Consider the following 27,406-nt stretch of genomic DNA (forward strand, 5'->3'; position numbering starts at 1 on the left):
TTTTTTTTAAGCTTTCCCCCTCAAACAGCAATAAAGTGGGACTCAGCTTACCGTAAGTCCTGGAAGAGAGAGGAGGAGAAGCAACATATTTTGAGGAGAAAAAGCTAGCTGGAATAAGGGGAAAGTTCTGTGCTCCTACTCCACCTCAGCATCATTTCACCATGTCACAGTGTGCAGAGAGACTATCCACTGCAGCAACAGCCATAGCCTCACAGAGAAACTGTCAGCTCTAGCACAGAAAGAAGTCTCTGAAGGTGCTGATTCAACTCAACCAGAGGCTCTCTTAAGAGCCTCCTGGGTTGCCTCTTGCTAGGAACAGGTTTGCAGCACTCTAATCCACTGATAGTAAACACCAAACTCTTTACAGTGAGGAGTGGTGTGAACAAAAGCAGGTGTCACCTTGAAGATATCACATTCCCAGAAAAAGGCTCTTTAACTCTGTCAATCTCTCTACCTTTACCAGTCCAAGGCTGACTCTGTTACAGGGATCTTAATTCTTAAAAAATTCACTAATCATTTTTGCAGCTAGTTACCAGCCAATGCTCATGACAAAGGAGATACCTTCTCCGGAGCACCGTCCTGTGAGAAACCATCAATACATTTGTGAAGCAGCAACATTAATTTTTAGATGTTCATAATTTGAACTGTATTATGCTGAGATAGATCTATATCGGTGATCCTCAAAGACCTGGATTCAATATAGAAAACTTTTCCCTCGTCAGGCTTGTTAACGTTGTTTGAAACATTAAAAAATGAGGAGACATTAAGTCAGATTCCCAAGTGCCTTTCAGAGACCTTTGCTTCAAACTTGTGAATCATTAGCAGCACCTAGTGGCTGCAATAAATTAAACAGATTTTCAGGTTGATCATGGAATTAAATACACAGAAATGTTCTAAACAATGTTTATCAGCTTATTTACATGATTGGCTTGAATTACAGCGTCACACAGATTCTCTCAAATGCTCTTACTGTTTCTGTAATCCAAGGAACTCCTCCTGCCTGCATCAATCTGGGCTGAGCCCCAAGGACACTTCGGGTAGCCAGAGACTGCCATCAGCACAGCCTCTGCTACAGCAATCCAAGCACAGTAGCAGGAACCTATGTTTTCCACAAGGCTGGAGAGCATCAGGAGAATTCCCAGAAGCAGCATACCGTGTTCACATGGCATGCAGAAGCATCACCTGGGAGATGGGTGCTCACACAGAATAACTTTATACAGTGACACCCAAGAGAGCCCATACTGTTACACCAGGTCAGAGGGAAGAATAGAACAAAACTCAGAGCAACTGAAGATCAATTCCTCCTGTCCACTCTTGCTCTGACAGCTTCTCAGGGCACAGAATACACAGTACGGCTAGGATGACTAGAACATCTAAAATAGATTAAAACATAAAATAGATGAAGCAGAGAGAAATCCCCACAAATTTCCAGCTACTGTAGCAACTGCTTTTTACTACCACAAAGAAAAAGAAACTAAAGCAAAGTGAACATACAGATACTTTTATTGCTCACCTTTTATACAACAGCACACCTTCAGCCATTTTCTTTCACAGCTTGACAATGTTTATGTACACAAAAAACCCAGCAAGAAGCATTATGTGGCTTTCAGTAAAGAAAAAAAAAATTAGAACATCAAACTCAGCCAGGCTTTGTTTTCTGCAGCAATAATAAAAGGGCTTCCTCCAGGCAGGAACTAATCTTCCCAGGCCGTAGTGCATTTCTTTAAAAAGACAACCCCCAAAACAAATTGCCCTAGATTTGCTGAGCCAGTGGTATTAACTTGCAAATAAAATAAATTTCAATTTGTCATTTCTTCTAGCTGATTTCAAGTAAAAATTAGGTTTGGAGAAGGAGCAACTTGTTTTGGATGGATGCAGGTCAGTTTGAATTGCTACACCTAACTACAGGCCTACACACACTATCGGTTCACAATTTAGCTTAGTTTTAAATGATCTTTGCAGATTTTGGCGGCAGTCAGTCTTCAGAGTTGAGCAGGTGGGAAAACTTTGTTTAGCAGGAGATAAGGCTACCGAACATGGCATCCATAGCAGAGCTCATATAATAGACAAATAACCTGTTTGTCAGAGGGCATTCTCTGTGCGTGCGCACAAGTGTGTGTAACGTCTTCGTGACTAAAACAAGAGGTCAGCAAACCAAAAAGCAATACTCAGAACTGGTTTTAGAACATGTAATTGAACAATGATTGGGGGAAAAATGCAGAAGTTCTATTGTGTATTATAATAGACAAATCAGACCAGACAGGTCTTGATATTTCTCTAAATCAAAACAGAAGGCAAACACAGCAGGTAGTTTCAGAACAAAAGTGTTTTGAGCAGAGGGAACCAGTCCAACACCTAAAAAGCATGGCTACTAGTTGATGTTTAGGGTGCAGTGGGTAGGGATGATGCATTTAGTTCAGCAAGGTTGGGGGCCGGTCTACAGAAAGTTGTTCTTTGCTCAATGCAAAACATCCCACCCAAACAGATTCTACTGCCATGTACAAACCTGTACTAATTCAAGCAGCAATTAAGCCAGGCCTCTGAAACCAGGTTTCCATTACATGAACTCTGCTGAAGCAAAAATTTTTAGCAGCCTCAGCTTGTGAAGTGTCTTCCTTGTCCAAAGCCAGATTGATTATACTGATAACCTCCATGCTGGAAGTGCTGCTCAAACTGCCCCCCTTGATTAAAGTTCTGTCCACCTCTGCCCCCCCAGCCTCCTCCTTGACCTCCACGGCCACCACGACCGCCACGGCCACCCCTCCCTCCTCCACGCCCACCCCCACCTCGGTCACTGTGGGACCCACCATCTTGGTATCTGTTGTCTTGCTGGTAGCCACCACCCCCTTGGTAGCCACTTCCTGAATATGAAGATGACTGGTAGCCACCATAGCTTCCTCCTTGGTAGCCACCGCCACCACCACCACCATGGTAGCCGCCTGTTTGAAAACCTGCATCTCTGTAGTTGCTCTCCCTGTAGCTGCCATCCTGGTAGCCACCACCTCCACCATCTGTCCAACCTCCTTGAAGCTTGTTTCCTCTTCCACCTCCTCTGCCACCATGATCATAACCACCACGTCCTCCTCGTCCCCCTCGGTCATGGCCTCCTTGTTCATGACCTCCTCGCCCTCCATATGATGAGTCATAGCCTCCTCTTCCTCCTCGGTCATGACCCCCATGGTCATAACCTCCTCGCCCTCCATATGAGGATTCGTAGCCACCTCTTCCTCCTCTGCCACCTCCTTGTTGCGGACCAGCCTCTGGCCTTTTCTGCCACGGTGGCATCTCAGGGGGTGGTGGTTCAATTTCATTGGGCCTTCCTCCTCTGTCAGGCACTCTGCCCATTAGCACCTGCAAAGGAAAAGGGAGAACTGCTGTAGGAGTTGTAACACCTCACAGAAGAGTCACATTTACTGATACACACCACAAACAGCAGCCACTCAAGAGTTCTTGCATCCAGAGGATTTCATCAAGGCAAACTTTTGTCTGTTTGAATGTGACAGACCTTCGTGCCCAATTAATAAAAATTGAATAGAGATTATCTAGTACTCCAAGCACTACTAACGAGACAAGTCAGGAGACCTGGGGTTTTTGTTCAAACAGCAGGCACACCAGTAGAGGCAGCATCAATACAGTCTTTCACTAAACTGTTTACTAGTGCAGACTGCTAGTCTCAAACAACCACAAGTATAGCGCAACACAGTCCCTCTAACTAGTGCTCTGAATTGCTGTAGAAGCCATTGGCTTGGTAAACAAACTGCAGATTTTTATTTTCAGTAAGGACACGCAAAAACTTAAACACCAACTAACAGGTGTCAGACAGCACTGATCAGAGTTGAGCAAGACTCTAGGGGTGTTTAGCTGTCTAAGGATGCTGTGACATTAAGAATTTAGCAAGACAAAATGGGACAGGACATTTGCATTACTTGAAGATTTTAAACGATGTAACAGAAAAACTTCAATGGAAGCAGGTTACTTTGTTACTTTATGTTACTGTCTTGGAAAATATTTAATATTGATAATGGAGATAACAGAATATGGATCGGCACCAGGGCAGTATTGCATTCCTAGTAAAACATACATATGGTCTGATGATAGTCACACCTGCCTTCCCATTTAATTTCTTACATTCCAGACTCCAACTACACTAAAAAGTTATTGGGGTGGAGTGGTCAAATCAGCACACCACTATTCTATCCCAAATTAATTAGAACTTCATCTGAAATACAGTTGGTACCCAGAAGGCAGAAAAGCATGCATGTGCACCCATAAATTTTAAAGGAACAAGTACACTGCTGTACATAGCTACTGAGCTTTGAGTTCAGCACGTGTGCTTTTGTGAGCCTATTAGTCCTATGAAATGATAATTTTTGAAACAAAGTAAATAGCTTAGTCTAAATCATGTTCCTACTATGTCTTACTAAGACTGCCCACTTGACTATAATCTCTTTTATTTGCATACATAGGGGACTAACTTGTAAGAGCCTTGCTTCGTGATCTTAATACATTCCATTTAGGTAGACCAGAAAAACTGTTACTATGTAGGTGTTATTTTAGACACAGTGACAGAATTAGGTAGCAGCAGTGTAATGACATCAGTAATTCTGGTAAGACAGAGCAGGCCTACTCCCACTGAAAGTAATCAAAGATATTTCAGCAATTTTTTACTGTCCTAAGGAGCACTCTGAACCTAAAAGGTGAAATTGAAGTTCCCATAATGTACTGATGCATAATCTGGAGTACAGAAACACCAAGTTTCTCGTCCTTTATTACCAAATTCCACTTAAATCGTAAAAAAGTGGGATTTATTACTACACTCAAATTAGTTAAATATTCATAACAGAACAAGCCATTTGTCACCAAAGGTACCTTATTAATGGCACATGCAGTCTTCTCTCGGATGGACCCACTGCTTGTTCTCATAATCTTTGACAGATCCTGCCGAGCTGCCAAGAGATTTGCAATGGAAATAGTGCACTTAGTAGATAAGAGGGCACGTTTTGGCTGATAGACTTTAGCCAGTTTTTCTGTTTGACTCTGTTGGAAAGAAGAGAAACAAAACCCAGTCAGCTAATGTAATAGGAAAGCAATGGGACACCTCACCAAAAGAATCAAATCAATACTGAAGAACAAGACACTACTACAAACAACAAAAATTAATATAAAAACAATGAGAACCACTTTATAACTAAGAATCACTGCAACAAAGCTAGCATTTGTCAAATTAACTTCTTAATATAGGAAACACTAATCTGAATTGCCAAGACACTGATCTTCTGACAGTTTTAAGATTAACAATATATACATGCAGACTGTATTACTTTCAGGCAATCACAGAAGTGTGTTGTATGGTTATACAACTTACTGCTAATGTCTAAAAGATACTGAAACACATCTGTGTCCAGCCTCCAGACCTCCTCCTGTGCCTGCACACTGAAGCACACCCATTCCAGTTAGGCTAGCATCCCATCACCTATCTCAACACTGCATCAGCAGAAAAAGGCTGCAGTAGGTCTTTCACACTCTTCATTCCAGTCAGCTTCTTCACAAAGGCAAGCCGTCAAAAGGTACTTGCAGAATTCTCAAGTGCTTGCTCTAATTCAGTCCTTTGTCTCACATATGTAGTGCCCAGGCTAAAAATGACATCCTACACGTAAACTTTTCCTTGTATGTGGAGTATCTCTCTTCCTCTACTGCCTTTTGGCATTAACCATACTGGCTTTTTTGAACACCTCAAAAGTATGACAGCAGTTTTCCAGATGACGGAGACAACAGAAATCTCTGCCACCAGCCATGAGTTAACACACGAGTTACATCTATCTTCAGTTACCAACAGAGTATAATGTGTAGATACAGTTAGGATAAACCAGATTGCAATCTGCACACAGACAAAAGGGCTGCTTTTTGTCTGGACCCCAGATGACAGCAGTGGGGACAGGCAAACCAGGTTTTCCAACAAATCGCTTGACACAGCAAATTTTAAAATCCTATTTTCCATCTAAAGGCAGAAAACTGGAATTGGGAAGAAGTGAGAGTATGTATTTCCAGTCAACTCAGTGATAAGTTTTTAAACCAAAAGCTTCTACCTTTATATTACAAGTTGAACACAGTTTATTCAAAATGAAGGAAGACATGCACATCATTTACCTGACACTGGCTAAAGACAGGAAAAGCAACAGTATTCACCAGAGTAATAGTATATTTCTCCCTGGCAAGTTTGACTGAGCTCTGCGCAGAGCATTTCGGTGCTATGATATTATTGTTTTAGGTGAAACTCGAAATTTTTGAACTTAAAAAACCCCTAATAAAGTTTTTACTGGTGTTTCTACTATCTGGAGAAGTAGCTATTTAGTTATACTACTGAATTCTGATACTTTTCAAATTTTAAAATAAAAAAATTACCATCATGTATTAAAGCATCATGAAAAGTTACTGTTAAAACAAACTGTATTGAATGTCTGGAATACCACAGCCACATTCTCCAATTTTATATTGTTATGGTCCTAAAAACTTTAGATTTGCATTTCAATAGATAGAAATGCATATATATAATTCTTGTGAAACAATTTCACATAACTAGTCTAGTCCAAAGACACCTGGAAAGTCTCCTAAGGAAAAAACAAACAAACATAGATTTGGATGCCAAAGCTGCAACACAATTAGAAGCCCCTGGTTTCTAATCTAATCCATACTTTTCCCATTTTTCATTCACTATTAAAATATTCAATCAATCAAATAGTTCTTCAGTCATCTACTAAAAGAACTGAGGAACACAAGGTTTAAGAGATAGTACACCAATAGAAATCCTACTCAGATGATGAAGTAGAAAAGGGGAGAGGTCACAGTTTATTATTAAAATAGTTACTTTTTGAATAAATCATTTATCAAGAAAAAACACTTGATGATTCATGTGTCACAGTTTATCACTAATAACTCAGTCTTAAGCACTGCCAGCAGCATAATCAACAGCATGTTAGCAGATCTGGTTTAGTCCTAGACAATAAATCATATGTACTATTTTTTAAATCTTGTCATTCCTTTTTCACTATGAAATACAGGAAATAGGGAAACCATGTCATTATTTTTAAAAGCAGAATATGTATCACACATTTGAGAACGGTCAGTGTTACGTTAACAGTTGGACTAGACGATCTTCAAGGTCTTTTCCAACCTAGATCATTCTGTGATTCTGTGATACTCAGAGAGAACAGATGTCATGTCACAGCCACTTGCACGATTCAAAGACAAAAGCAGCACATAAAATATTACTCTGTCTATGAGGTAAGGACAAGTAGTGCCTTAGCAGCTTTTCTCATGTGCATCTGTGGAGCTGTGCTTTCAGACACACTTTGAGTTAAGGAAACCGGACCACTGTGGACAGCACAACTTACTAGTTAAAGGATGGTCTAGAGGAAGATGTTTTTCTACCATCACACAGAGACAGCACTTAGTGATTCACATGATGGTACTCTGAACACAAAGGGTTGGATCAGTAATCTCCTCTTACTATTTTTTTCTAGTGGCCTATTTAACTGTATGTTTTGGCTTTGGTGTATAGTTACACACCATCTACCTTCTCAATTTACATACTGTTTTAAAATCCAAACAAATCAGTTTGAAGTAAAATTTTTTTAGTCATCTTACATTGTCATAAACTTTTTCAGAAACTCAAACCAAAACCAGACAACTCCTGTGATTATTTCTTACTCATGAAGGATGAAACAACAAAGAAGCAGTTTTCCAGAGATACTTATTATAAAGCATTACCATCAACCAGAACTTCACAGCAAGTTGTTTGTACCTTAGCTCTATCTGACCAGCCAAAGGACTGCACAGTAACATCCAAACGTTTGACTAACAGTTTTCTTCGGACTTCATATTCATTGACTATGGCTTGATTAATTGCTTCAATTTTTTCCTGAAACAAAAAATTTGCAAACATAAAACCTAGAGATTATAGATAAAATGTTTCTACTTAAGATAATAAACTATGTGGATGGAAAAGAATAACCCACAGAGATATTAAAAAGGGCTTAGGTCTGCAATTATCTACCTTGTCAAATGGGCTCACAGCAAGCTATGCCTGCTGACACTATTTTTCTGAAGGCTTCAAAGGCTCCGCTATCCTCATGTTTAGCCTTCTACCATTTCTAACAGCACAGTTGTCTTGTTTTTCAGAAGGGACATAAAAACTGCATGCACTGCTGAGGCATTTCTCAACACCCACCAGGACAAAGAAGTGAAAGTGAGAAAATACTACATGCTACAAACTGAAGGGGATGCAAGGACATACGTAAGTCCTAGGGACCAGTGTCCTGGCCTTTTTAAAAAGTAGTAAGCTTAAGGACAAAAGATAGAGCAAAGAAAGAGGACTAAAAGTAAGTAACGTACTGTAAGAGGATCTTGATTAAAGCACAATCTGCATACAGACAAGACAACTAAGTGTCGCATGGGGAGAAGTCACCACTAGAAACACACCTGGTAGCAGACAATGGTCTAGTCAGAGCAACAGTTGAGATATGCACCATTAGGGAAATAATTTATGTATTGGCTGAAGCCTGGCTGGATGGGGGCAGTGGGACCCACTTTCAGCCTCAACAATACAAGCACTGAAGGAAGCAGACTGCTGGGACTAGATGAGCAAGAGACACAAGAGAGACTCGCAGTCTTGCAGCAGTAGCCATAGTTTCGTGCTGGTGCAGCAGCAGTATCTAACACAGGCACCATCCTTCTAAAACCCAGCTGGAGATGATTGTGCCTTTGCCACCTGTCACACAGCCTCTCCCAGCTTTCACCTGCACACTCACTGCTTCTTGGCGAAGAGGCTATGAAGGAAGCAGACTACTCCAGCAGGACAGAAAGAGAGGAAGAAATGATGGGAAGACCCACAGGTTAGCTGGAAAGAAGCCACAGGAGGGGATGTGACAAGATCTCAGCAAGGCTAGGTCACACAGACAGCGCTGGCAAAGGGCAGGAGAGGAAGGCTTAAGCTACTGCACAAGCATGCAGGTCAGCACCACCACTGTAAATCCCCCATTTTGGAAAACTTTTGCCTGCATCTGGACATACAGATTCACAAGCCTAAGATCTTACCAGTTGCTGAACATTTATTGTACCAACATATATGTAAAGTACTGCAAGAAACTGTCTTATTTTCAGAAAGAGATGAGAAAAATCATTTTGCAACATTACACACAGAATCAGTATTTTTATATACCTGAAAAAGGGAAATAAGCTTTAACATCTGCAACTACTTACCCAGTGAGCTGGTCCCAGTTGTTTCTTCAATAAAGGTTTTCCAACATGATTAGGTGGAACCTTTGCTAGAGTTTCCTTCAGCTGTTAGGAGACATATAAGACTGTAAGCATTGGCTAAAAAAAAAAAAAAAATATCAGCTTTTCAAAGATTAAAATTACAGGAGAGGACTCTTGGACAGTCATAGGCATGCCAGAGCAACCTCCAATATCAAGTTTGTTTTCTCTGGGACAGAGAATCAAGCACACTTCCTTTGGAAAGCAACTATTTTTATATGTCTGGTAGTCTTGGCTGTAATTATTTAAAAATTAAGAGAAGGAACTACAGAGTAGATCTACAGTTAAAACAGAAAGATACCATGAGGTACAGTGCCCCTTGAAGACAGAGGGATTATTCTACACATCATCTCTTTAATTCTGAAAAAACCCACACTTGCATCAAAGAGCTTGTATTATGTGAAATATAACACAACCTAAAGAAGGACCCCTCTTTACAATCAAAAGGAGAAAATCTTCAATATGAAAATTTAAATTTAACTTGCATTTTAGAAGTTTGGGCACAACTTTGGTTATCTTTCACATCTAAGGATTTCTGAGGACTTCACGGGGAAGAAATGGAGTAGCAGCAACAAAAAACTTGGAACAAAAGCAGGCTGGAGTTATGAAAACACTTTTCCACTGCTGCAAGCCACATTTTTCAACTTCCTTAGCTGTTCATTCCAGCAACTGATTTAACACAGTGACTGACTGGTTTTCCAAAGGTGCTGAGCCCAATTTGTTAACTTGAAGATTTTAAAACCAAGTGCTTTCAGAACAGTAGAGGTAGCAGTTCATTCAAGTATCAGCAGTTTCTTTTTTAATGTGGTGGATCATTAACAAAGAGAGTCAATTATACAAAGATCCTGCTCCAAACTGTACTGTGTATGTGTGAAGAAAAGGATAGCTTGATTTTCACATGCTAGATCAGCATATTGCCATTCTAAGACTCACTTTTTAAAAATCAAGAAAACTTTAGGGTGATCTCTTAACTATAATCTTACAGTCAAGAGTCAAATTTTCACTCTATGTAAGTTTTCACACCTTCTCAACTTTATGATGCAATCTCATTTACAAAGTGAAATAATTTTTTTCAGTTATTAGTCAGCTTTACTTTCTTCTTCTCAAATACTACCAACATCTGAAGTCTTCAGACTGTAAGCACCACAGCTATATATGATTTCTAAAAAATCCTGTAGGTTAGAAATTCCTGATGTATTAAGCTATAAGGACTGTTCCAGTGTTTTTTTAGTATAACCACCTATGGATATAAATAAATCAATGAGATAACATTCATTTAACCTTAATGATTTCACAAGGTGTATGCAAGTTTTGACTTTAAAGAAGATTTTGATCTACTTTGTGTTCTGCATTTTTATAGAGCCTCTTTCACCAGCAAAGCTTGCTAGCATTGTTCATTGTTATGAATATTTTCTACCTTTTACAGAAAACAGAAGCACTATTTAATGCCCCAACCAGAAAACAGACTGCTTCCATTCTACACCTTGGACTTCTGCTGGAAAACCATCCTCCTCTTCTTAAAGAAGTAAATCCAAACTGCTTTCTTGCAAAGAAATGAAGCACTATTTTCAGTTGCTTGGGTTTAAGTACAACGCAACTAAAAGGTTAGTCAAAAAACTTCTCAAAGTATTTTGGGGAGTTGTCTTTAAAGTTCACAAAGGTTCTCTTCTGCTGTTCTGCTCTCCTCTATCCTGCAAGTTATTTAATGTAACTTTAAAACTTTCTGTCCTCCACCTTGGGTCTGTGCACTGGATAGTCCACTCCATTTCTCTGCTTTATAAAAATTACTCAAACAAAAGTAAATTTATTTTTAAAAAAACCCACAACAACCTGGAGAACACATACATGTAAAGGAACAAAAATAAATAATGGAACCACAAGAACTGATGAAGCCTTAGGGAAAAGGTGTAAGCTTTACTTCAGTTACAACACCTTTTAACCTAAACATTTTTAAAACAATAGGTTCCTGTAAAAATTTATTTAGGTGTATGCCTTGGAATATGTTTCTCCTTAATATTCTTCCTGAGGCCTAAGCTCAGCATTTTCCATGTCTTATGCAACAGGTGATGACATTAAAACCTAGAGTGGTAAGAAATACCTCACCCCATAAGGCAATGATAGCAGTAGTCCCTGACCTCGTGCCTTGGCGTGGAAAAAGCCTTTAAATTCAGTTTCAAAATCCTGACTCTTGGCATACTCAGTAAACCATGTTAACTCTCCTTCACAATTCAAACACTGGAGTTTCACAAGAGGCAAATCTGTCCCTGGTAGCAGAACTATTTTCCATCAAAACAGTAACATCATAAATATTCTATTTTTTTTGTTCCTTTGGATCTTACTTTTTTTTCAATTCCACTGAAGAACTGGAACATCGTTATGTTGGCTGGAGGCTTGGACATGCCTAAAGCAATACATATGCCTTTTAGCTCCTGAAAGACTTCACTGCCACCTCCTTCCTGTGCTTTTTTAGGAGGGGCGTTCACACACAGCATTCTGGCAGCTTCCAGTTCTGAGATGAGGTATGCTGGGTAAGAAAAATTAGATTTCAGCATCAGATATAGCCGAGTTAAATTATTTTAGAACCAGTGAGAACTCAAGTGCTTACAACCAACAAATGTGCAAATGGACCTGTTTTAGAAATAGTTAGGGCTGTAATTTTGGTATCCACAGAACGCTCATATTTCTACTAATCACTGAGCCCAATGCTAGAAACACAACAAACAGGGGAAAGGTTTAGTACAACCAATTAAAGCCTGGAAAAAAATCCCTATGATTCCAACAGGTATTAATCACATAGTTCAACAGAACACAGCTCTTTTCCTTCAGGCTTTGCCCAGCAAAGACAGGAGACTAGGAACATGGAAGTAAGCAGGATGAGGGACTGGGACATGCACTTTAAGCTAGACAAGCAAGAACTCGTTAAGGCTCTAGGAAACAAAGCAAGGATATGAGTAAAGAGAAGTGAAATGCTGGATGAATCTCCTCTACTTCCCAAGACAAGATGCAGAGTGGAAAAATAACTCCACTTTTAAAAGTACTGTTGAGAATTCAGGTATATAGTAACTCCAGAAAGAAAGGCAGTAACTGATGAAATAGAACCTGCAGTGTTCTTCAATATCAGAACTGCAAGAGCCTATCATCACATAATTGTTTTATCTAACAAAAAAAATATCAAACTCACAATTTCTGAATGTGATATACACCCAAAATTTCAGCATTAAGTGTCATTCACTGCGATACAAATTTAGCACACAGCCTCTCCTTGCAACTGTCACAGCTTTAAAGTTTGAATTGAAAAAAATACAGAGGTTTAACGATACTTTTATCATGAATCATACTGGGTGGCGATAACAGTAACATAAATATTTCTAAAAATAAGGATTGAAAAATAGATACTGCACTGATAAAGACAGACTTGTGAGCGGGGATGTAAAACCCACGGCTATACAAAAGATTAAGAAAAGAACAAAACATTTTAGTGATCTCTAGAATTTCTTCTAGATCTCCAGAATGTCTTCTGCTAAAGACGCAGAACACCTTATAAATGATAAAGTTCTTAAAATACGTAAAGCAGTGAAGAATTCTTTGTAAGTTCTGGCAATGGTATTTTATACAGATTTTTCTTGTATTCAACTTCCAATTATTTACACCCTGTTAGTACCTCCTGAAAAAGAAACCAGCAGCAGAATTTTGTTTCAGGAATTCAGAGATCACTTTCAAGCTACCTTCAACCTCCTCTGACAAAGACTGAAATTTTTAAGTCTACCACTGTAAATATTCTCCAGATAGTGATTCTTTTTTGCAGACCTTTTCTGAACCAACCTGAAACTCCTGTACTTTTTATCTTTGCAGATGCCAGTACTTAATATTGTATTTTCGTGATGCTGCACTCCAAGATAATCCTAACTACTTACATTTATTTGGTGCTTTCCTCTACCAGCAATACTACCACATCTTCCAATTGACATAAACTGTGCTGCACTTCGTTAAAATGTAAAATAACCTGGCATTCCATTAAAGAAAGTTATTCTGTTTCTCCTGAAAAGATCTCGGTTTACAGCTCACATACAAGAGGATACCCAATAAGTTAGCTTAATGTAGGTAAAGAAAGCTATGCAACTATCATGGTACACAAAAAAGGAGTTTGGCATCTATTTCAATTCCACATTTGAGAGTAAACACAGTATTCCTGCCAGATGGGATACCAGAGCTCAGCTTCTGAACATAGCCTTATATTACCAAAAGGTACATCACAGAGGACCTCTGGGATAAACTGTGTGTCACAGACAAGCCAAATTTATTGAATGGCTTAGCTTCCAGAGAATAAGCTGAAGGGCAGATTGTTTGAGCTACAAAATAGTTTAAATGCAGTAATTACCTCACTTCATCTGACATTTTTGAACATACTATCAAAACAAATTCAGATAAAATCTTACTACTCATCTTTCTCCTACTGTTGAAATACAGGAACCTAGTCCGTAATTCATTTCTTACATCTTAGCTGCAGGCAGAACTAAATTTCTGTTTTGAAAAGTTACAAGAATCATCAGCAACTGAGGAAGCAAATAAAACATTATTTTATGTTAAATTTAAGATCAAATTAAAATTAGTATTACAATTTCTGACACTTGCAAAAATCTTTTTTGAAGCTATTTGCTTAGGGAGATGATCAAACAAACTGGGAGCCAGGGTAAAACATTTTCTCTTTTTCACAACAATTCCAATGGCTGTCAAAGTGTAGGAAAATGCAAGTCTTAGTGCACCTTGCAAGTCATCATGGTGGGGGCTCCAAAATGATGATGCATCTGATGTTAGTGGTCATTTTTACAACCCTTCTAAACAAAGTTCAGTGATTAAATCCTGACAGAAGTCTTCAAATTATTCCCTCTTCAGAGAACCTTTTGAGAAGTCATAGGACAGGCTTTTTGCTGGTGAACATGAAAAAGGTTAATACTCAAGAGTATTTTCCATCATATACTGGCTGCAGAGTGACTGGTAAATTTGAGATCCAAAAGTATAATATTCTGACACTGAAAATTACAGTGAAAAACAATTCATAATTTTAGATAATGGTTTTTATACATTGTGGTAAACAAAACAGTATCTCATTAAGTGTAAGAAACCATACTATGATTCTTGCACAAAACCAGATTTGCTTGCAAGCACCCCTTTAACTTACTAAGCAGCAAGAGACAGTTCTTCTGATTATGAAGGCGTTTTGTCACATCTCCCGATGTTAATGATGCATATGGACAGTTCATTTCAGCCAGCAACCCACTCATTTCAAGTTGAAATTCTTCTGCTTCATTTGGACCTTAGAAGGAAAAGAATAATAATTTTTTTACAGCAAATATATATGGCTATGATTAGAATGAATTAGCTATTTAAAAAAAAAATAAATTAAGCTTTGCTCCAGCTGCTATTTAACATTAAAACCTCGCTTTTAACGGAAGCCAAATGCTTTCTTTGGGTTTCTCAAAAACACAGCACAACCTATTTGAAGCCATGATATTCCTCATTACTGTAAAATTACATTTCATTGACAGCTTTTCCCAGCTACAACAGGCATTGGCAACTTCTACAATGAAAAGTGACATTAAGAACATCACAAATTTTACAGGGGTATTTTAAGTATCAACTAACTCTTCCCACTACAAATGTATTAGATACTTCTGAATAATATGGTTTGAGCTCTTACGTTTTTACTACTTCTCCCTGTAAGCTCAACATTTGTCAACTGATCTTACTTCATACCAATATCCTTTAAAAATAATTGAGTCACAAAACTTAGACTGATACTTGTGTCAGAAATTAGTGAAACTAATCTGAATATGCTAAGCCAAGTTATGCAAAAAATAGTGATTAATGAGAGGTAACAAGTTTTTCTTCTGTTGAAAAGGGACTTCAACCCAAAATGTCTGTTATTCATAAACTCAAGTCCCAAAATTAAGGTAGGACTTGATGCTACTACAGATGTTTCTATCACTGTATTTAGAGAATTTGAAATAGGTGTTAGAATACTTCTGGCTTGTATTTTTACACAAAATGTATAGTAGGAACCTTACACTACTAGAAGAGGTGAGGTGATGTATTGTTACAGAGAAAGGGAGTCAAATACACTCAAAGAAGAAAGGATGGACATGTCAAAAACAGAAAGAAGAAAAGAACAGATGTTGAGGTGAAAGGCAGCAATCTTTGGCCACTGAGTAGATTGATAGTTAAGCTTATAAAGGCATTATGAGTTAATAACATTAGATATTCAGAAGTACAGGTTATCATAACAATTTGATCTGTAGAATGTCATGACTAGTTGACAAAAAATAACATTTTTTGAAAACTACAGTTTGCTTCCTCCACCAAATCAATAAACAAACATTTCATGACTAGATATTATTAGATATTAGGAAGAAATTCTTTACTGTGAGGGTGGTGAGGCACTGGAACAGGTTGCCCAGATATGTTGTGGCTGCCCCCTCCCTGGAAGTGTTCAAGGCCAGGTCGGACAGGGCTTTGAGCAACCTGGTCTAGTGGAAGGTGTCACTGCCCGTGGCAGGGGGTGGAACTATATGATCTTTAAGGGCCCTTCCAACCCAAACCATTCTATGATTTTCAGGCTCCTTCTCACAGTGTTTGATCAAGAGGGAAAAACACATAGTAAGCATAGAGTAGAGGTAACCAACAATAAAAAGAAAATATGGTTACTGTAGTCATGAGAATTTTTCCCTGAACAGTAGGTATTTCTTACATCAAAATTACAGACAGAAGCATTGAAATAAAAGTATTCTCATGATCCGATTAAAAAAACCCCATTGTTTCCTTAAATCCATCCAAGAACTTTAAAAAAATATCTATGGTTGAACAATTAAAAGAAAAAGCTAATTTCAGAAGAAAGACCGTTTGATCCTCACTATTATTTCCACCTCTACTGGCTATTCATTAGGCAAGTTTGAGGTGGAAAATATCCAAAATCTAACAGCATAGAGACAATACTCCTTGGTACAACAGATTTAGTAATTCTCAGCCCAAATCTTTACGGCATGCAAGAACACACATTAAGTGCACATTTGTGCTAGAGTTATGGCTACTTACTGTTAGTTGCCTGCACATTTTCCTCTAGTTTACAGAACAGCCGTAACTCAGATACCAACCAAGCACAGAGTTTGGTGAATTCAGGGGAACTGGCTCCACGAGAGACTGCCTGAGCCAGCGCTCCGTCATCTAACAATGGACCTTTGTAACTGACAAGTAAAACAAAAGCACAGTTCATTAACATTTGCTATGACCAATGTCCTGTGATATTTATTTTATGCTGTATACATATTGAGAGCTACACCCTCATCATATCTGCAATGCTGAACATCTAAACTGATCAGTACTGAACTGTAAGAAAAAGCATATTGAAAACCGAGTAAACTCGGTATTTTCATGCACATTAGCTTACTGCCAAAGAGACTGTGTCACAAATTATCAAAGGTTTCATCCTAGAGAATGTCATCACATATACAGTGGCAACTTCTCTGCCTCTACCTCTTGAAGATGTTACTTACAATATAACTATCTAGGGCAACAGCAGTTTCAAAGTATCATTCTCAAGCACTGCTTTACAGTATGTTGAATAATTACTGCTGAACTAGTGCATCTTTTCTGTTATTTCCTATCATGTATTAAAGGATTGCCATGCAAAACAATGCCTTCGATACAAATGTTATAAAAGTGATCTGCAAAACAATATCCTCCTTTGAAAAATTACCTTTTTTAATGGGCACAAGAAAAATAAATAGAAATATTTCTTTGCATAAACAAAATAAGCCAAAATGAGGCCTAGTGTAAGAAAACATGAGTCTACAGATCGGGTCTTAGAAGACATAGTTTTCGGACATCTGTGTACTGATACTCTGTCAGGGGGAGGAAGAAGAATAGGGAGAAGAATGCCTTATTAACCAGGTAGAAGCACAAAGTCTGAGCTTACCAGAGTATTTAAGAAAAAATGCACAGTATTGTTTTGATACACTGCATCCAAAACAGAAAGACATCCAAGAGTGAGCACAATCAACCAAAATCCCTCTTTCAAACTTCCAGGCAAAGTCACCCACTATGTCACAGCAACCCAGTGAGTCCAGTCAACTCTTGGCAAACCTCAGAAGTAAAAAAACCCCTCTCAAACAGCAAATTAAAATGTTAATTTCCACACTTTGTTCTTGTGCCTAACATCACATATAAAGGATTTGGACTTCACTGTAACAGCCTGTTACTTCATCCAACCAAAATGAAGAAGTCACACTCAAAAGTAACTTTTACCTCACAGAGAAGCTCGATTAGTGACACAGAGTTAATCTACTAGCAGCTGGTGGGAAGCTGTAATATGATGTATGACAACGCTACTACATTACCACAGTAGGCCAGACAATTCCAACAGGCTAATTAGAAGTTGTTTAAGTCCTGTCCCAGGGACATTTCAGACCTACACACGTATAGGAACATCTGGGACTCAGAACAGAAACATTCAGTTACAGATCAACATAGAAGGGAAGTGATGACAAGCCTTTGGCAGGATCTGTATTTAATCACTGGTCACATCAGAGGACCCTTTTCTAGAATTTTTCTTTGACAGATATGACATTTTGTCTGTGTTATCTCTGCTATTTATGACTTCAGCTACACATCTACCTGGCCAGTAATCCAACTTGGAGATTCCTGACAGCAAGCAGCTTTTTCCTTCCATTTTTGCCAATGGCACATGTTCTAGAGCTACACTTCTCTTTTGGTAACATTCTGCTGTCCGGTTTGTTTTCTTTTTTGATAGTTCAACAAACTGACTTACAAAGCAAGAGGCCACTATTTGAGCACCTCAAGCACAAATCCAAAAAGAAACAACTCTTTGATGTGTAATGCTATTAAAAAAAATAAAATCAAGTAATATATTAGAAATGTCTTCAGTATCTGGTTAGAAAAAATAAGTTGAACTGTGAAGGACCATGTTGCTACTGCCACATCTTAGAACCTCAAACACCCCAGTCTTTCCAGAGACAAGGAAACAGAAATCATTTAGTCACATGCAGCAGTTTTCCTAGCTGTTACTAATAACTGTTGAAGCCCCATGTCTTTTGCCCTCCAAATTTTCTTTTCAACCACTGTTGACAATCTTGGTTGATATGACTTAATTTTTAATCTCCTTTCATTGTTTGCGTTATTTATGTCAAAAATAGACAGCAATGTTTTCTGTCTATAATTACACAGATAAGAAGCACAAATCACAACTCCTTCGAGTCACTAATATCCTTTTAAGCATATGGCAGAAAAAAGAAGCCAATCACAGTATGTGCATCATGGCAGAGACCTTTTCACATTTCAGTCAGAGAAATACCTGTCAAAACAGAAGCCTATTTGTCAAGCTTTGGAACTATCATCACCAACTTAGCCTGGAAATATAATCTTTGTTGCAGTATAATGACTCTAGCCACAAAGTGATTTATGGGAATGTGGCCAATGTGAGTAAATACAGCTGTTTGCCTAGCAGCAGCAGTAAAATTGTAACTGCTTCTTGTCTGAACTTCAACAGTTTACAGACATGCAAGCTTACAGTAGGGCACATTCTCCTTGCTTTCCCTTTCACATTTATATAACCTTTACTGACTCTGACAGAGTAACAGGTTTAAACAACAAGTTTCTTGTGCTATCTTATATTTTTAAAAAAGGGAAAAATACTGTCATTTTTCTTGCTATTATTTTTCACGAAATATGAAGCCTGAAAGACTTCCTCTCCCCTGACTTCTCTTAAAAGGATTCTTTCTTCCTTCTTCACCCTCACTCCATCGAACAGAGGGGTTACCGATGAGATGGCATCACGAGAATCAAGGAGATCAGCACGCACTTGGAGATAAAATGTTTGCAAAGGCCGTACCGCTAAAACACCGCCTGTTCGGCTTGGTGCTTTTCTCAAGCCCAAGCGGCACCACCACCAGCCCCGCTCTGGAGGCGGCACCCCAGCTCTGACGAAAAGAGACCTCTCCGGGGGCTGCCCTGGGCCGCGGGCCTCCGGGGCGACACCGGCCCCGCCTGCCCTTGGCGCCCAGCGGCGCTCCCCGCGCCAGGGAGCCGCACCGGGGCCGCCCTCCTGCTCCCGGCCCACACCGGCCGCCCGAGGACGCCACGGCCCCGCCAACGGCCGCCTCCCCCCGCCCCAGCCCCGGGACAGGGCGTCGCTCGGCCGCGGGCACCTACCCCAGATCCTCCAGCGACTCCAGCACGTCGCTCTCCAGGAGCTCGAACTCCATCCTGCGGCGGGGCACGGGGGGCGAACCTGCGCGACAGCGGGACTCAGCACCCCCGGTACCCTGGTACCCCCAGTCCCGCCACCCCTCCCAGCCCGGCCCGGCCCCGCGGGGGGGCTCACCGGTCGCACCCCGCACCCGCCTTGCGGTGTGGGGGGAGCGCGGAGCCCCCGGCGAGCTCCCGTCCCGTCCCCACCCCGACGGCCCCACGTACGCTGCTCACACGCTGCTGCGCCGCCGACTGCCGGGTTGGCATGTCAGGGTGGGGAGGGAGGGAGGGGGGAAGGGAGGAGCAGGGCCCCGGCCTGACCCCTCACCCGGCTTTTCGCCGGCCGCCCGCCGCCACGCCTGATCAGCGCGGCCTCCTTCCGCGGCGGTCTCCGCCTACCCCTCGCGCCAGGAAGCGTTGCTAAACGAAGACGTGGGTGCGAGGATGGACGCCGGGGTGCTTCTGTGGGGAGGGAGCCCGAGACGCGCGAAGGATCCCACGTTTCTGTTCAGGCGGCACGGCGGGCAAGCCCGGAGGAAGGACCCCCCTCCCTCCCCACCGCGGAACCCGCGCTGGAATGTGCTGTGGCGAGCGGTGCCGCGGCAACAGGCGGCGGGGGACGGGGCGGCAGAAGGGTCAAACTGCATCAGTGAGCGAGCGCTTCCCCACCCGGGAGGGCCCACGGCACCACCGGGACCACAAATCCCAGCATGCCCTGGGCCCCGCGGGGACACTAGTGGCCGCCGTCGGGCCGCCTCCCGCCGCTGCTGGGGGCCCGGTGAGCTCTGGCGGCGGATGGAGGCGGGGCCTTGTAGCAGATGTTGCGGTTGCGGGGGGAAATAAAATTAATAAATTGAAATTGCTGCTTCCGTGGGTCGCGTTTCTCTCTAGGCGGGTTTGCGCCAACCGGTGTGTGGTGGCCTGTCCCTGCCGAGGCGGCGGGAGCCCGTGCCCGGAGGCGGCAGCGGTGCCTCGGTATCCTACTGGTGATGTGGTTTTTGAGGATGCTGGCCATAGCAGAGCCTGCCCCACTTTGTGCTGACGGTGAAACTCCTTAAGGCATTGCTCTGGCAGTTTATTGAAATTGTTTTAAACTTTGGGGGCAGGGGAGGGGTGCAACCAGTCACTGCTTTCAGTTGCTTAGTTGCCAGCATCTTCAGGAAGGAAAGCCAAGCATGTGGATGAAGATGCATCATTAATAATGAAAAACTCAATTATAGGGTCATAGGGAATAATTCTGTTTGCTCTTTCTAGTTCTCTTCAGCAGTATTGCCATATTGCCTGGGACGCAGCAGTCCCACAGAAAGCACATCAGTACTAAAAAGGAAGCATGAGTAAGAGAGCAAAGTATGTTGTAATAGCTAGGCCATGCCAGGGAAAGCCAAAAGCGCTCATGCCAAAAATAATCACAGTCTGTCACCAGCAATGAGTTGATGCTCCAGCAGAGGAGTCCTAGCTGCCTGTACTTCATGAACTTGTCAGGCATAAAGAAGAAAAGCTGTGGTCAAATAAGTAGGGATCTTGTAGCCTCATGATAGGTAGGAGGACAAAGAAACTACCTTGAAGGGCTAGAAAGAAGAAACTTCACTACCAGCTCAGTCACCAGTTCTGCTATATTAAAGACAGGTCAATCTACACATTTAGGAGAAAATTGCCTTCTAAAGACAACTTAATGTGAAAGGAATAATATGGGTATTCCTGTCTCTTTGTGTATTTGCTTCTAGTTGTATAGTGGTTGGTAAAGGGCAACCATAGGCTATTTCCATTTTTAAAAAAACCTAAAATAGATTAAGGCTCCTGGCAAGCTGCCTTATCACTGCTGGTCTAAACTTGGCTGTAAGAATTTCCTGCTTTTCCTTTAGTCTATTCATTTTGGATTTATTCAAAGCATCTCAGGTGTTCTGCCTGGGAGCCTTGCCTGGGTGGGCAGTCTAAGTCGGGGGTTTGGGGGACTGAGTTTTTTCCTCCCAAATTCAACATAGTGGCTGAAGGCTTGTAACACTTTTTTTGATGCAACGGTTGGGTTCAGCTTGCTTGCACAGCTGGAAGTGTACCGAGCAGGGCAGTATGTCCACAGTCTGCCCCTGCTCCTCAGTTCCTGCTGCTTCTGGTCATGATAATGTTTAGCCCTTATTTCTGAGCCTTCTGCTTTTTTTCTTGTCCACAGACAAGGACTAAACATAGGGCTTAAAAGTCTTCATAGTAGCAAGCAGTACATGATACGATTAATTTTCTCATATGAAGACTGTTTTTGTGTCCACTCGACTCTGCACATGTTGAGAAGCAAGGATTTTGTGTTAATTTCATGGAAAGACTTGCTGTCATCCTATATTTACTGCAGGTGAACTCTGTATTTACACTACTCAGATGATTCAGATAAGCACAGGCACAGGAGAAGGGTTGTATTCATCTTGGTGCTCAAGTTAACACCTGCCTTTTGTTTATTTCTCTCTTTGATTCAGTTGTGGCAATACTGCAGGATAGAGACAAGATGGAAGGCACCCTCTCCAGTCTGTATCATTCAGTTCCACAACTGCCTTATTGTCCTTTCTGTGTTGTGGGAACCAGCGATTTCTTGAAAACTGTATGAATCTCATGGCTGGGGAGAAGACCAGTTGGAGTTGTGATGCTAACCTGGAGCAGGCAGCTACAATTTGCCCTGAGGACAGGGAAGAGAGCTTTGCTTTGTCATTCTGTGTCTTGTCAGTGGTGATATTTTTTTTTCCTAGCTATGTAGGGTTTTTTGGAGGCATGGGAGGTGTGAATGGCAACAGTGCAGCATCCTGGCCCCTCTAGAAGAAATTCACTTGGACTCTGTACAGTTAGTTTTTGTTTTGCATCCCAGTGCTTCTCAAACAAACTAATCTTGTCCCAAGCAGTTAGCTGTTGTGCAATGAGATCCATGGCTTTGCAAAATGGTTACTTCTGGGAGCAGCAGCCACTCGGGCTGTCACCTCACACCAGGGCTGTAACTGGGGTAGCTGATTTCCATGGGCTACCCAAGGCTCTGCAGACTTGTCAAGCTGCAGAACTGAGCACAGCTCTCCTCGTGTTTGTTCTCTTCCTGGTAGGGTTTGTTATGGCTCCTTCCTTCCCCACCCTCACTCACAGGGAGCTGTAGCTCTGGGAGTCCACATGGTCCTCAGGCAGCTGCACTGCAGTGTGCTGGCTGGAGCCATACATGACTCCCTACACTGTGCCAGCACTGGAAAAGCCGTGTAATACCAATTTCCCATATGGGAATAACCACACCAGCCCAGGCTGATGCTTCCTGTCCATCGGACCCCTGTAAACCCCTTCCAGCCCCCTTAGCCCTGGGGGGATGTGGATGTGTATGGTGGATCTTGGTCAGGTGCTCTCAGGCTGTGACACATAGGTTAAGGAAGTTGGCAGCCTTTGCATGGCCTGAGGCTGTGCAGCAGCCAGAAATATTTATTCGGAGAGGTGTGAGGTGCTCCACTGCTCTGATGCCAGTTGTCATTTAACAAAGGTTTGCTGTGTATTTGCCTTTTGTGATTGATTGGCTTTGGTGTCCAGGATGATGTGAGCTCTGACTGAAGATAAAGGACTTTGTCCTGAGCAGATTCTCTCAGTCTAATAAAGTGTGAGTTGATGTTGCAGCCCCTCCTTCAGCTTTGCACCAAAAGAACCTGCCGCCAGTGTGGAGACGACTTGTTGAACTTGCCTGGAATGGGTCACTGAGTTTGAAGATAACACACCCTGATGGTTTAAACCTCACTTCCATAGGAAACTTGGCCAAAGATTACAACCTTAAAGGGGGCATTATTTCATTATAGCTAAATTATTTTCACAGTGTTTACACCACCCCACCTCAGGTCTTGGCTGTTTGCTCTATGGTCATCAGAAATCCCCATGACAGAGGCATCCTGAAATCTGCACTGGTGGAACAGCATGAAACACACTTGAGTGTTACAAAGTGCAGAGTGTGCATGTTAAGGTGCTGCTAATCACTTTTGCATCAATATCAAATGTTTTACTAATTTCCCTGATGATGCTGCAGCTTTTCCAGAGTGCCTGGATGCAGCAGTATCCAGCCACTGTGTTGCAGATAAAAGCCCACTACTGGCTGCCAGACATACAGCTGTATTTACCAGGTATCTAGGAAAGTCAGTTCTGGCTCAGACCATGCTCTGGTTAGCCCAATAGCCTGTTAGTAGTATTAACTAAAACCAGATACCATGGGAAGATCAAGATCAGGACAAGCACGTATGACACTTGCCCTAATACTCTTCCAGCCTCCAACTACTTTCAGCTCTCCAGAGTTTCTTCAGTCCTTACTACTGTGTGGTCAGGTTCTGCCTGAGAGCGCTAGAGGTGAGAGAGCACCAGGGCCAGGTACAGGGTGGGCTGCCTAAGGCCAGTTATTGAAGGGGTCCACAGTCTGTGTGCGCCTGTGTTTGTGGGTGCAAGGGGGTCCGAGTACCAGCAACCGGAGTGGGGCAGTGGGCCTCGGGGGCTTATATGACCAGGTGCCTGCACCTGGAGAGAACAAGGATCTGGGGCCAGCTAATGGATAAACGAACACTTAAGGCCTGTTCCTGGAGGGACCCATGATGTACCTATGTCTGTACGTTCCACTAAGGACCTTCATTCCAGAGAGGGGAACAGGATGATGCTGTTGGTCCTGTTTCCATTTGCAGAAGTGCTGTTTTCTGGTTTTATATGTGTTTATCTGTGTGGTTGGCCATGTGCATACACATACATGTGTTAGGGCATGTGTGTGCCTACTGGGAGTACACACTCAGTCTTGCTACTGGCTGGACCTGGGGAGATGGGAGGTGCAGGCAGCTTCACCTCTATCAGGCTACCAGGTTTAGCAACTCCAACCAACACTTTTCTCCTACTGCAGGCAGGAGCTAATTTTTGCTAAAGAACAAATTTAAAATGCAGCCTTTGTGTGGCAGTTAATTTTTTCCCTAGCTATACTGTACCATGTTCCTGAATACCTTATCAGCAGAAATACATGCTTATTTAATTTTCTAGAGTAGCTGGATCTCTGCTACTCTGCTGCTTTGGTTACTGAAGAAAGGGAAGAAAGTACAGGCAGTCTTTTCTAGACACAGTGTTCGAATCCATCCCTGGATTACAGCTCTATTAGCCAAAGGATGTCAGCGCTACGGTAATTAGTTTACCAGTCAGTCTCTGCAGTAGCAAATTAAGGAAGGAGAAAGGGCAAGTTGATCTACAACACAACAGCAAGCTGAGAGCTGACAATTCAATACTTAAGGTTATACAGATGGGTAAGACTTACCAGGCACTGCTGCTAGGAAACACATTAGCATTGTGTGGAGCTTGTGTGGGGAAAATAAATATTTCTAAAGTGCTCTTCTTCCCTGAGCAGCATCAACAATCTAGTTTGTGTTTTTTCATCACATATAAAGCAGGATGAGCCTATCTATATATTGTAAAGCAAACTCTTACACATTATTTTATAGAATAATCAACAGCTATGATAAACCTATGCAAAAAAGCAGCCTGTCTGTTGCTTGTCTTTATTCTTTTACATGCTTGGTAGCTGCTGTCAGCACATTTATGTTGTTGAAACACAGCGCCATCTCCTTCAGGTGAAATAATTATGAGAAGAGTTAACAAGGGACTTCTGTGAACACATGACAAAAAAGTTCGCATGAATAATTTAACATGGTAGCTGAGTTTAAAAATAGCTGGAAGATTCCAGATTAAGTATAGATACAGGAGTTTTAAAAAGCCTTTTCCCTACTTTAAGTAGCTCTTCCAAAAGATACAGAAACTACTGTTATTGTAGGGCCATAAAGTCCCCATGAATCAAGAAGCTTCAGAATCTAGCGCCCTCTCTTGCCACTATTAATACCTTGAGTAGCCTGCATTTTTTTAATCCTCTTCAGACAATAATTTTTAAACAAACAGCACTCAGGATCCAGTGTTCTTTCATAAAAGTTTAATGTTTGTTTTTAAAATAATTGTTTAATCAAGAGAAAGGAAGCATCCACATGTACACAGTCTTCCTGGATGCTGGCAAAAGAACTTAGATTACAGACATACCCATGAACAGCATGTTTAACCATTAAGAATATAGAAAAAGCCTCACTGATTAATCACATTAATAATAATGAAATGAATGTGCCCTCATACCACAGAGAAGGATACCATTCCAGTCATGCATCTGCACCCACCTTCTTAGAACAGGATTCCAGAAGTCCAGCAGTTCCAGATAACATTTTCTTAGCTCCTGTGGAAATTAACCAAAAGCCAGCAAAGAAAATGGGCTTGTTACAGCAAACTCAATGTTCATCCTAAAATCCTGCTTGTTGAGCATCTGGTGAGCTTGACTGTTACATTCCCAAATCTGAGGCCCTTTTAATTATTTTCCTCTCTGCATTGAAAGCTTTCAATACCAAAAGCTTTTGATGTAGTTATGAAGAAATCTAGCAAGCTTAATACAGAATGAAAACAGCTGAAGTTGAACAGACTGTGAATGTAGGTAGTGCACTAGGAGAGGAGATTTGTAAGAACTAGGATAACCTAGGATGGTAACCTATAAAGCAGAGGGTTGCATCTTACAAACCTGAAATAAACTTTCAACCTGTAAGCCTTTCTTGCATTCTGAAACACAAATTCAACACTCAGAGGAGTAATTACAGGTCGTTTAGGATCTTGGATAATCTCTTTTCTGTAGACATTGTAGCCAGCTTGAAGCAGGCTGTCCATGCCTGTATCATATCAAATGCTAGATAGATCAAATGTGAATTATAAAGTACTGTAGCAAATGCAGATGCAGGATTTTTTTTTTCCCCCCCCTGGCCAAACTGAATCCATTGTATGAATTCATTGCACTGAATACATGAAATACAAGTGCTAATTGCTTCTGTAATCCTATCTTGGATGGTATGGCTGGAGACACAATTAAGGTACACTGGTTTTGAACCTCTCTCATACACTTGGTAAAGCAATATAATCTGTGAAACTAACTGGCAGTGGACATGAAGTTTAAACAGTACCTTGAAAGCATGATATTAAATGGGTTGAATTGCCTCAAGCCTCCAGTTCTTAGGAGAAAAAGCAGTGACTGATACTCCTTTGCTAATGGACTTTATTCTTTTTTTCTCCGCTAACAATACCCATCTTTCAGGTGCATAGCTACATGAGTCCTTCTCTAATCTAATTACTTGACATTTACCGTTAATTTCTGTTTTTTCATATCTGACAGGAGATGAACACAGTCTAATGCGAGTACTGATGTGAGGATCATCCCTACCATTTTTTTAGCAGATAGCTGTTACAGGGCTTTTCATATTCTTTACAGCTACCATCGCTCCTGAAGTGTTATTTTGTTCCTGCATTCATACGAAGTATGTAAGCAAATTAAACAGGGTGGTATCCCAGGTGACTGGTACTATTTCAGTGTTGCTTAGGTTCTGGCTAAAGCTCCCTTACAAAAGCAGTTTTTTGAAGAAAAATTGTATCTGATTAAGAATTGAAAACATTACCTTGTGTGTGTGCTTTCCTGTCTGTAAACTGAAGATTCTTCAGTCAGCCTACTAATAAGAGGGAGCATTGCTTTCCTTGAAGCAGCTCTGATACAGGTTTCATCTGCTGCAGCTACCGAACTATTCTCCACCACCTGCCTAAGCAATTCTGATGGCTCTGTTCTTTGCACCCCACTGCTGTACAGCTTCATGGGAATTATCACAGCAACTTGACTCATTTTACTAGAGCCTAGAACTGCTAACATATGGTAATCAGCCTTCTCATTGCAAGCAACAAGACAGCCCAAGAAGAGGTGGAGATGGGATCGCAAAACAACCCCCAGAAACTAATACTAAATATGGAGCCT

At 41.3% G+C, this 27,406-nt stretch overlaps 1 protein-coding gene across 4 annotated transcripts; it reads right to left on the bottom strand.

Annotated features, from left to right (window-relative positions):
* Window positions 1-1,485: 1,485 nt before the first annotated feature.
* On the bottom strand, window positions 1,486-20,314 carry FAM98A (family with sequence similarity 98 member A). Of its 4 annotated transcripts, none has more exons than XM_074863379.1 (9): window positions 19,901-20,314; window positions 19,534-19,612; window positions 16,402-16,550; window positions 14,492-14,626; window positions 11,652-11,836; window positions 9,259-9,339; window positions 7,802-7,918; window positions 4,870-5,037; window positions 1,486-3,351 (listed from the first exon to the last, which is right to left on the bottom strand). In XM_074863379.1, exons 2-9 carry the CDS (start codon window positions 19,584-19,586, stop codon window positions 2,596-2,598), a joined length of 1,644 nt encoding a protein of 547 aa, XP_074719480.1. In that variant the 5' UTR covers window positions 19,587-19,612; window positions 19,901-20,314; the 3' UTR covers window positions 1,486-2,595. The 4 variants fall into 4 exon arrangements, with proteins under 4 accessions (XP_074719480.1, XP_074719478.1, XP_074719479.1 ...); XM_074863377.1 differs by lacking the exon at window positions 19,901-20,314 and adding an exon at window positions 19,798-19,872; XM_074863378.1 differs by lacking the exon at window positions 19,901-20,314 and adding an exon at window positions 19,706-19,816.
* Between the last annotated feature and the right edge of the window lie 7,092 nt (window positions 20,315-27,406).

The sequence above is a fragment of the Strix uralensis genome, chromosome 3 (assembly GCF_047716275.1).
Source record: "Strix uralensis isolate ZFMK-TIS-50842 chromosome 3, bStrUra1, whole genome shotgun sequence".
Taxonomy (NCBI): domain Eukaryota; kingdom Metazoa; phylum Chordata; class Aves; order Strigiformes; family Strigidae; genus Strix; species Strix uralensis.

Coding starts and splice junctions, on each gene's coding strand:
- FAM98A (XM_074863379.1), bottom strand. CDS start 19,586: ATGGAGTTCGAGCTCCTGGAGAGCGACGTGCTGGAGTCGCTGGAGGAT. Junction 9,340..11,651: donor TCAGTGGAATTGAAAAAAAA/GTAAGATCCAAA, acceptor GTCTCCTAACAG/CTGAAGGAAACTCTAGCAAA. Junction 3,352..4,869: donor CTGCATGTGCCATTAATAAG/GTACCTTTGGTG, acceptor TTTCCTTTGCAG/GTGCTAATGGGCAGAGTGCC.